The 12,032-nt window shown below is 36.6% G+C and overlaps 2 protein-coding genes across 2 annotated transcripts; both read left to right on the top strand.

The window, feature by feature from the left end:
• The first annotated feature begins 396 nt into the window (after positions 1-396).
• On the top strand, positions 397-837 carry LOC143627852 (uncharacterized). The gene has a single exon (XM_077097573.1). It carries the CDS (start codon positions 397-399, stop codon positions 835-837), a length of 441 nt encoding a protein of 146 aa, XP_076953688.1.
• A 10,016-nt stretch (positions 838-10,853) lies between these two features.
• Positions 10,854-11,585, top strand: LOC143627851 (uncharacterized). Its single transcript, XM_077097572.1, has one exon. It carries the CDS (start codon positions 10,854-10,856, stop codon positions 11,583-11,585), a length of 732 nt encoding a protein of 243 aa, XP_076953687.1.
• The last annotated feature ends 447 nt before the right edge of the window (positions 11,586-12,032 follow it).

Below are 12,032 nucleotides of genomic sequence, written 5' to 3'. Positions count from 1 at the left end.
GAAATCTTCGATGTTTGGGGAATTGACTTCATGGGACCGTTTCCAAACTCCTTTGGAAACCGTTATATCCTGGTGGCTGTTGACTACGTTTCCAAGTGGGTCGAGGTACAAGCACTCCCCACGAATGATGCCAGGGTAGTAGTTAAATTTCTGAAGAAATTGTTTTCCCATTTCGGTACCCCTAAGGCACTAATCAGTGATCGAGGAACACATTATTGTAATGCTCAATTAGAAAAGGCGTTTGTCTCGTTATGGGGTGCATCATTGATTCGCAACACCATATCACCCGCAAACCAGCGGACAAGTTGAAGTCACCAACCGGGGTATCAAGAGAATCCTCAAGCGGACAATAGGTCTTAACCGCCAAAATTGGTCTGATAAGCTAGATGATGCTCTATGGGCATTTGCACTGCTTATAAAACACCTATAGTAACATTACCATTCAAACTAGTTTATGGGAAAGCATGTCATCTTCCCGTTGAAGTTGAGCATAAAGCATATTGGGCATTGAAGACTGTTAATCTTGATTTGGCATGCGCGGGCGAGAACCAATTTGTTCAAATTCATGAGCTCGAGGAGCTAAGAAATCAAGCTTATAAAAATTCAACACTTTACAAAGAAAGGACGAAAAGGCTACATGATGCTCGCTTGAAGGAGCACAAGAAATTTCAAGTCGGTGATCGTGTGCCTCTGTACAACACCCGACTCCGCCTTTTTCCAGGGAAACTGAAATCCCGTTTGGCAGGACCTTACTTAGTCAAGAAAATCTTTGATTATGGAGCTATAGAGGTTTCACACTCTGACAGTCGACTTTCAACGTTAACGGTCATCAATTGAAACTTTACATAGATGGACCAATTGAGGCTGCATCGGAGGTGGTAACCCTCCATGCTCAAAATCATTGACGAAGAATCTTGGGTCTGGCCATGACCCTCTTGAAACTTAGCACCTGGTGGCTGGTACATAGCTTAACTAAAAAAAATGGTTTGTGTTTTGTAGCTTGGAGAATCCCGAGGGTACACTCAGCACCTACAGTAGGATATTTTGTCAAAGAATTTCATCTCGGCCCGTAGGGAAGTTCCTTTCCTTTTTTACTTTCCCTCTATGCCTCATTTTTAAATCTTATCACATTGAAGGTAATATGAGATTCAAGTGTGGATGTCAAATCTAGGAAAAACCCATAATTACTTTGGACTAAAGTTGTCAACTTTTAAAGTTGAAGGATTTAAAAATAAAGATAAGTAATGGGAAAAATAAGATAAGAAAAAGAAAGCATCTTATCTTAAGGAAATAAGAAAAATTTCCATCCCACATGAAAAGATGAAAGAAAGTGGAAGCATTCCACATGGGTATAAATAAGGAATAAATTTCCATCCCACATGGAAACAAGAAAAGAAATGAAAGCTCTTTATAAGGAAGCAAGTTTCCATAGAAATGTTTTAATGTGGCTAACCACTCTCCATAGTCCTAGCGGAGGGTGCGAAGCACCCGACGTGCACGCGCTCGGAATCGGACACAGACTCGGGCGATGGGCGTAATGTGGCGTTTTGATGGCGCACTTTGCACTTCGCATGCTCGCATCGCCAAGGGCCGCTTTAGTATTTTTGGATAGTACAAGGACTAGAAATGAAAATCTGAAACTTGCATCTTCGTGCGTCGCGAAGGATCAGGCTTTAACATCTTCGCGCTACGCGAAAGACAAAGGACTTGAACCGACTTTGAAGCATCTTCACGATACGCGAAGTTGCAGATCAGGCATCTTCGCAATACGCGAAGTTGCATTTCTGCATGTGTGACACGTGGAGACACGTGGCAGCATCTGGTGACACGTGGCAACCCTACTGATGACTCAGCAAACCTAGAGCACCTTCGCGTATCGTGAACCATCATGGCTTGCATCTTCGCGATACTCGAAGTTGCAACATTTCAACTATAAATAGAGGGGTGTTCGGCACAGTCCATCTCCCACTAAACACACATATTTTCACAAACTTAACCTCGAGAAGCGTGCTGATCTCGTGGAACGTGCCAAGCTCCGAAACTCCGACGATTTAAGTAGTAGTACGCGAAGTAGAGTGAAAGTACTGCTCGATCAATCATAAGTATTTAACACCAAGTACCCGTACGAGGTAGGGGTTCTGATTAAGTTAATATTTTATTATTATTATAATGGCTTAGACCATAGTCGGGAGTATAACCCGAACCTTGATCACTGTTAAATATAATATAACTTTTTATAAGCAAAGGTTATAGTTAATTGTTGTTTCTTCAGGATTAAGAAACGTAATCATGTTCATGCCAAGGGTATAATTAAAATAATATTTTTTAACGATTAAAAAATATACTATTCATTTACACATGTTATAGTTAAAGTAATATTTCTTCTTGACGAAGAAATCTAGTATACATGTTTCTTCCTGAAGAAGAAACCTGCCATATAATTAATTATTAAATAAAAGGACTAAAGGTCCAAATGATTTGTACAAACAAGTAAATTGTCAAGGTTACAGCTATACAAAATAGACTACGGGGTCTGGAGCTATATCGTTGATCTAGACATTTATAGAAATGTTATTCTCGTACTATAGGTCCGAGATAACAATCAATCAGAAAGCTGAAAACAGAAACGGGAATCAATAATAGAATCTGATTTACATACAGGGGTCAGTAACAGAAACTGATCAATATACAGAAATCAATGTTAGAAACTGATTACAATCATAAAAGATGAATGCGCCCTAAACTTTTACAACTCTTTTAGAGTCTGAACTGTTTACATAGGATTTACGAATCCTTAAAACTTTGTCTACAATAATAAGAAACAGGCATACTCAGATTAAGAGTATACATGTGTCTAGATCCATACATACATGGTGACACGGAGTTCCTCGAGGCCATGCATATCATCAAACATGCCTCTGGAAGTCTACAAGACTGTTCAGAGAAATGATATTGTGTATATGATTAATTGTACATGTACTTAGGGTAATTTTAACCCAATTGAGTTGGGTGCCTAATGAGTATTGTCACAAAGGTATTATTATTGTTTATGCAATGGTAGTATTGAGTCAGCATCATTCACCGGCTGTGTGCTGACATATTTTACCCCCACATTTCAGGGAAACTGTAAAGAATATAACTGACAGGCAAGACTGATAGAAGATTGGAGACATAGTCATTAGAGGTGAGTTGATGGCTCATATATTTTATTAAAGTAATATAAAGAATCATATTTTGAAATGACAGGTATTTGAAATATCAAAACGGGTATTCAATTCCTGAGTTTTTAATATAATAATAATTTATCTGAAAAGACTTCCGCTGATATTTTATACATTATTCAACGGGTATTCTTACCCGACATTTTATAAATGAATATTATATTTTAAAAGACTTCCGCTAATAACTCGCAACTCTGATATATTTTTCAAAACCGGATACCAACCCGGGACGTCGCACCCAGGCCCTGGATCAGGGTGTGACAGTGGGGAGGGGAATTACTTGGCCATTGTCTTGTCCAACTAATTGGTAAAAATCTCTAATATTAAAATTTTTGTAGCAAGCAAAACCATTAGCTACCTACAATTTTTGACAAAACCAAAGGCCAATTCCGGGACAAGCTTTTTTTTTTTCCTTAAAATAACCAATTAAAATCTACACTAACGTAAATGTGAAAAAGTGAAAAGAAGTTTTGTAATATTGAAAAGAACTTTATGCAAAATATGACGTTTATACCCTATCCCTCCGGTACTGTGAGATAAGCCCCATGCCATATACAAACACTCATATTTTTGTGGAGCATTGAGTAAGTCATATGTTTCGTGTGATTTAGAACTTGTCTTGAGTATCCTTTTCAAGATCGCACGAAGCGTTGCATAAAAAGGAATGTAATATATTCCCAAACCAAAAACCATTTCCTATCACCAAAACACCACACAAACCCAAAACCTTATCCTACCACTTTACCATTTTTACTGGTAAAAGTCAGCATTGGTCTTTTACCGGCAATCTTAAAGAACTCAATAAGGTTAGAAAAAAGTGGCGCCATGTCACACCCCGTTAAGCGATTTGCGGAAGCGTAAAATGGTAATGTAACAGACACAATTGATATCAAACACATTGTTCATAAAGAAACATTACTAACTAATTTACAATATATTACATTGTTCTAACATCTTTTATAAACTAGGTGATACAATCAAAACTAGTTCTTCAGCTACTTAATTTCTAACTCGAGTTAGTTTAAACGGCCTCGATCATAATCCAAACACGTGGCACAAAATCAATCTACTTCACTTTTCTGAATATCTGAAAAGCATGTTAAAAACAGGTCAACTACAAATAATTGGTGAGTTTCATAAGTTTTAACGAAATCAATTCTGCGTACCACACAGTCTTAGTTTGCATGTACGCGCGTATATGAAAATATATTTACGTTCGTATATATGAACAGCCGCATCTTTGTGTGTACATATGTATGCATGTAAGTTTATAATATAAGTTTGAAATTACGATAAAATCGTGACTGTTCGTTCGTACTACGTATTTCCATTTTCTAGGTTTAATCAACCACTGTGGCCCCCCTTCCACCCACAATGGTTCCACGTAAAATCAACCACTGTGGCCCCCCTTCTGCCCACAACGGTTCTACGTAAAATCAACCATTACACAGAGTAAACACATATATTTCATATTTCCTACGCTATAGTGCTCCCTACGCCTATCCACATAGTATGTATATAGGTATATATGTATATATGCACATGTATAGTATTTTTCTCGTATCACCATCACTGTGGCCCCCCTTCCGCCCATAATATTCTAGTGGCCTCCACTGCCCGCGTTATTCTCATGGCCGTCACAGACCACGTTATCCCTATGGCCGTTACAGACTACGTTATCCCCATGGCCGTTACAGGCCACGTTATTCCCATGGCCTTTATAGACCACGTTATTCCTATGACCGTTATAGACCACGTTATTCCCATGGCCATTACAGACCACGTTGTCTCCCAACTTATTATTTTTAACAATACATAGCGTGCTTGTATAAACATGTCGTCACGTGTAATTTCGTTATGTTTTGGTATTCATATTATATCCACTTAATTTATCATTCAACAATACTATGCACCATTCATCTGTACGTAATCAATCATTATGTTTGTAGGGACTTTTCGTATATGAACGCTCAGATAATTTATATCCGGAACCGTTTTTAGATAGATAGCGTATATAAACACGCTTTTCACCCCAAAGGTTCGTAAACAGTTTGAAAAGAGGGGTCATGAAACTCACGGTTTTGTAGGTACTCAGGGCAAGGTCAACTCGGAATTCGTTTCCCTTGCTATCTCTTAGTCCCTATAGTTAATATTTTAAAAATATTAATATTTTAATATTATTATAATCTTCATACTAGACTGGGTTGTATATCTAGTCTGGGTATAGCTATCACGCCCAGAAAGTGTCCGTAGGTTTAGATTGTGATGTTGTTCAATGTCTAACATTTAAATTCGAACTTGGCTCAGTTTCCCCGTTTCACCAGTTGGGCCAAGTTGCCCGTTTACGCATTTGGAAAATAGTTATGAGTAAGTAGACTTGGGTAAACGTGTTGGTTGATAAAATGATTAAGTGATAAAGAAAGATCACAATTTAGGGGTCTGGATTCGCTACGTGGCTTATTTCCGTCTATTCAGTTCGGTCTAGAGAAAAGCGCGCACAATCTATCCAAATTGCCCGGATTTCTCATAAAAAGTTCATTTTTACTTAATTAACCCGAAAATATACTTTTTGATCAATCTTGATGTTCTGATATTCTAACAGGTTCGTTAATCGCAAACCCGTCAGTTTTTGTCAGAATTGAATTTGCTTAACATTCAAATTAGTACAATTAATGATCCGTTTATCACTAAATTATGAAAATTTAGAAACTTATCAATTAAAATGTGTAGAATTTTATAAAAATATTTTTGGAATTATTTACTTATACATTAATTTATAAAAATTCATTTTATATGCTATATTTAGCCCGAAAATCGTCCGTTTATATCAAACCATTTCCGAAAAATTAAGAAAAATTCCTGAGTGATTAAAATACTTCCCGAAACAACATGTAAAAATTACAGAAACTAACAATCTTGCCAAATACTCTTTTCGAGCCAAAAACGACTATGAAATCTTGAATAAACACGAATCCACAAAACATACCTAGGGTTTTCTAAATGAACCCAAATTTCATATGTGATCATATTATACCAAATATGAATTCCCCAAAAAATTTTTAATAATTTTTCAAGAAAAACGAGTGTTTTTCGGTCGTTTTTGTGTAAATTTATAAAAACATATTATTTGTTTGTAAAAATTGAAAATATTTTCAAGGATCGTTTAAAACATTCCCACTAAGTGTTTTGGAAATCATTTTTAGCTTAACGGATGATACCATGCTTGTTTTGTAACTACCGCGTTTAAATCCATAGCGGGTAGTTATACGAGCATGTGTTCGTTTAACTGGTTTGCTATCACACTAACGCTATGATATAAGTATACTAGCTTATATTAAATGCATATCACTTATAGATGCCCCCCCAGGATCTTTGGGTCATAACCAGACCCGTTCGGTTATTCGTTTGTTCGTTACGCAATAAGCGGTTAATCGCTATTCGATAAACGATTACTAAGGCATACTCGATTTTTGTCACAAATATCACATGCCAAGAGAACAAAGGCCACTGTTTTGTGGGATTTCCAAAAGCGCAGAAAAAAAGAAGAGCCGAAAGATATGAACAATGTATGGACTGCGGAAACTGGTCCCATGAAGGAAGATGTTAAGTAAGTCAAACCCAATCCCAATACGAATATACCGAACTAATGAAGGTGGGGGCTATTAGGCTCATAGCCGAACGGTCCATTATAGTGGGAAGCTATGTTCAGAACAGGGTTGAGGAAGAGTTGATCCACATCTTGGACAAAACTGGTCTTGACGATCTGACTTTAAAAGAGTCACCAACTAAAAAAAAAAATCGGTCACCTCATCAATCGAGCGATTAATGAGGAGCAAGATTATTGAATATACATAGGAAGCTCCCGATTATGATGAGAAGCTTGTATACCTTTCAAACCATAACCCTTGAACCACTTCAAAAGCACCAAATTCCTATCCCCTTACCCTTATAATACCTTCTAATTTATGCAACCCTTCATAAAGATGGAGAATTGAACTCTCGACAAGCCTATTATCACAAGTTGCATTGTGGCTAAGAGTGTTCATATACATACAACATTACGTGTATGATCACATAAAAAACCGAGTGTGTGTGAACATTGTAAGAACGTGACGTTTTGCATAAATAGAAACTCATAAAAACAAATAGTCTTTTCACATATCACTACATATATTCTCATGATTTCAGGTTGGTTGTTTTGTTCATATTTCTCCCGGAACTCTTCGGGAATGTTTTAGCTTTGGTCCTATCTTGCTATTTTAGAGAATTTTTATATTTAGCTTGCTTGAGGACAAGCAAGGTTCAAGTGTGGGGATGTTTGATATATATAAAAATATACCTCTTTTTAAGAATCAAATAATCTCTAAAACTGCTTCCTTTATTATATTATCTAGTTCAAATAACTTCTTATTATGTTAATTTCTATTTTAAGGTATATTCCAGCCTCAAACAAAGAAACAAGTGGAAACGAGAAGAAAAATAAAGAAAATCAAAGAAAACAACATAACACACCCCCATGTTGCAAGCAGCACACCCCATGTTTCTCTTTGCAAGAAAAGACAAAAATCTAATGAAAAATACAAAATCTAATGTCAGCTGGACACGGGGCCATGCCTCAGGAAGCACGCCCCCATGGTCACCTTTCAAAAAAAACAAACAAAATATATATCTAACACCAAAAACACGGGGCCGTTCCTCAAGAAACACACCCTCGTGGTCACCTTTCAAGAAAAGACAAAAAATACAAGAATCTGGCACTCCAAACACGGGACCATGCCTTAATGAACACGCCCCCTTGGTGAGTCATCATGTACGATCTGGCAGAATATTAAATGCACCTGGACAGCTAGACACGGGGGATGTGCTTCATGAAGCACGGGGCGTGTCTGCCCTCCAAACAGCCTATAAATAGAGTGCATGTCTCATTGTTTCAAGTACGCCTAGAGAGTCCTTTGGGACGATTTTCTCACATAAAAACATACATTTTACTCGCAATTTGAAGATCAAAGAAAGAAGGCTTGGAAGCAATCATCATCTTAGAAGAAAGATTCATCAATAATTTGGTTAGAGTTTCATAATTTAATCATGTGTCTTTCATCTTCTTCTTTTGTATGTGTGACTATGATATTCATGAGCTAAACTTCCATTTACCATCTTAATTATGATGAAGCTTAACTTAGTTTGATGATTATAGTAAATATGTGGTTCTAGTTCTTGACGTAATGATTATTTTATAATTTTTTGTTGATGAGATGTGTTTTAAAATAATAATTAACTAGTTTCAAGTTGATGATTGATATCTTTATCACAAATTTCAATCTATATCAATCATCCTTGTATTAGTCATGTTCTTTTGTAACTAAGTTTGGTTGAAAGATAACTTGGAACATTTCATACAAAACACATCTCCTTGTGTGAATTTGGGAAATGAAACACTTGCTACAATGAATCATTCTTGTTATAATTCTCTAAAATATTAAAATATTATTGAAAGTTTAATTCATTAGGTTATTATGCTAGTTTGAGAAGTTGTATATTGAAAGAATGTATACAAATAACCTACACTAAACCAACAATTGGCAGATTATATGCGTAATATTTTTCAATTGTTGCTAGACTTGATTTTTAAAGTTTTAAAATAGAGTCTAATCCTTTTATACTTCAAGAACTAGCTCGCTTACATTTAAATGACATTTTGATGGTTAGTTTGAAGTTATGCATACTACTTTCTAAAATGCCATGAGAATAGTTTTTCTTAAAGTTAAGGAATTATTCAATCTTTTTATTACAAGTGAGTTTCACCCCATATTCATGCAAATAGTCATTAACAAGAGTTAAGTGAATTCTAAATTAAGGTGTTAGCCTTTTATATATTGATATTCTCGTCCAAAGTTTATATCTTGCTATATTTTACTTTTAAAAAAAACTTCTAATAAGTCAAATGCTTATTACTTTCGGTTAATTTAATTACAAAGATTTAGTATTAAAAATACCCTGTGTCTTTGGATCGATACTTGGTTCTTACCAATACTCTTCTACATATGTGATAGGTACACTTGCCTATTTGTGTGTGGTTTAGTCTTAGTAGAAATTATTTTTATAAATTTAAAACACAATCTTGTGTAAAAAACGATCAGCTTTTTATATACACAATCGCACCGCATCAAGGAACACATGACATCGAAGAATAGAGACTGGCATCGGAAGAAGAAAGAGTCATGTAATGTTTTATATTTTGAATTTGAAAGACAACGTGTAATACTATTTGAAAGAGTTTGGACTTTTATATCAAATGGTTGCAGTTTTTATTACTTCCACACAACTTTTAATCAACTCTGATATTTAGAACTGTGTTTTGAGTAAATTCAACACCCAATGTAGGGCACCGGGTTCGAGGCCTTGCATGCTCCTCATGTTGAGATTTCAATTCCCTTAACTCAGCATCATGTTTATTCTTGGGTAACTTTATTTTCTAGATGAATGTGAAGTCAACCAATTTATGAGTATGTTTGGGATTGAGTTTGAAAAATGCTTATTAGCTTTTTCAAAAAGTCATTTTGAAAAGCCAGGATTAAGGCTTTTGGAAAAATGTTTTTTAACCCTTTCAAAAAGCTAAAATAAAAAAGATTTTTGTGATTGCCAAACACATTTTAATTTATTGGCTTTTTAAAAACACCAATAAGCCAAGCCAATAAGTATTTTTCAAACTCAAACTCAAACTCAAACATGCTCTATAAGTGGAAGTATGCATTAATCATGATTCCATCATCAAGACCACATAAATAAAGGATTTAAGTACCTTTGAAAGTTCTTTCTCAACATGGAGTTGCATGTTTTTCGCCTCTTCAACAGGATAAGACTCTATATTCGCTTCCTTCTTATCGTTCTCCTACCGCGGATGTTGACCTGCAAATTGATCTCAAAATAAGCTTAATTATTTTTATTTTGCGTTAAACACGATAAACTAACAATAGTTATCATATATAACCAGGGTATTCATGTTCTTTTGTTTATTAAATAAGTGAACATAAATGAATTTTCTGTCAAACCGTTCACGAACAGGCGGTTCGTTTATAGGCCTAGTTAGATTAAATGACAAGAGAGTAATTTTACTGTTGGTAATAGAATAGCTTTTTAATTAAAAAAAAATGATGTAGACGGCTTTAAGCAATCTGAAACAACTTGGGTGACTTTCGAGTTTTGACTGATTCGGCCATTTTCATTTCATCTTACTTCTTAAAGTTTTACACATTTGACCAATTTGATGATATATTAGCTAGGCACATGATAATTTATCATTTTAACAAAAGAAACACTTAACATTTTCTCTTGCCTATTTCTACTTCACCAGTTCATTCATCTTCTTTTTCTTCATTAATTTTGTTTTTTCTTATGAAATTTGTGGTAGTACATGACACATAAGCCAAAATAACATAAGCAGTTTCATTTGCTAATTGTTTATAAACTACCTAATATATAAATTGTGATCTACAAAAACACGATGAAAATAAGCAGATACCTGATCAACTGAGGGAGACACTTTCCGGTAGCCGCCTCTGACATCTCCCCTTGAACCTTCTTTTCTTCTTTTTTTTTCCATTCCTCTTCATCCTCACCCTCCCCTCATTAGCAATGGCAGCCATTCCTCACCCTGCTCTTACAGTCACAAACATACGGAATTTCATCCCTATTACTCTAGAACTCGAAAACGGACAATACACATCATGGGTTGAACGCTTTGCAATCCCTTGTACCGTCTTCGAGGTCTTAGGTCATATTATCGAACCCAAAGCAACCTCTTCCTCTACAGCAGACAAAGACAAAGAGAAAGAGACGAGTTCCACAATCTCATTGGATAGATTAGATGCTATTGTTAAACAATGGATCTACAGCACGATTTCTAATGATCAGCTTCTGACTATCATCAAACCCAAAGCCACCGCCAAAGAGGCATGGGATGCTATTGCTCAACTCTTTCAAGAAAATCAGGCATCCCGAGCCATAACTCTGAAAAATCGTTTAACCAACACTAAACTAGAGACCTTCCCCAATATTTCAACCTACTGCCAAGAGTTAAAAGTAATCACCGATCAATTGTCAAATGTGGAGGCACCGATTTTGGATGCGGATTTAGTATTACAGATGGTCTCTGGGTTAACTAACACCGCGTATGACGCGATCGGTATGTGCATTAGTCAAACAATACCATTACCGACCTTATTTCAGGCACGTACTCGATTAACTCAAGAAGAGCCCAGGAGGTCTGGTCATGTTTCAAACTCGATTGCTGGCATCGCATTACATACTGCCCTAACCACCCCTCACTATGTCCGTGGCTCCCACGATACAGGTAATGAAAGCTGAGGTTCCTATGAGTCTTCCCGACGTGGCCGTGGTCGTGGCTCTCATGGTCGAGGTCGTGGTCGGTCTCGCGGAAGAGCTTACCCCAACCAACCTAGCTCACACGCCCAAGTTAATCAGGGGTCTTACCACCCATCCTACAACATCCCGTTGGGGTATACCACTCCTTATCACAGTTGGAACACCCCACCTCCACCTCATCCTACCGTACCCGCCAACAAAACTGTCACCAACCTGGGCCCAATCCACAGGCTAGTGTACTCGACCCACCACCACCACAATCCCACTACATTGATTACACAAATGGCAACCACTGTGTACCCACTAATATCGAACAGGCAATGCACACTATGACCTTGAATCCAGACCTCCAATGGAACCTCGACACTGGTGCGACCAATCACATGACCAACACAACAGGTACCCTCTCATCTTATTTCAATAATCGCA

Source organism: Bidens hawaiensis, unplaced genomic scaffold, assembly GCF_021521415.1.
Source record: "Bidens hawaiensis isolate Kalapana, Puna unplaced genomic scaffold, B.hawaiensis_p1.1 tig00004743_1, whole genome shotgun sequence".
NCBI lineage: Eukaryota > Viridiplantae > Streptophyta > Magnoliopsida > Asterales > Asteraceae > Bidens > Bidens hawaiensis.
Note: the sequence above shows the minus strand (reverse complement) of the source record. Positions and strands in the feature narration are given on the sequence as shown.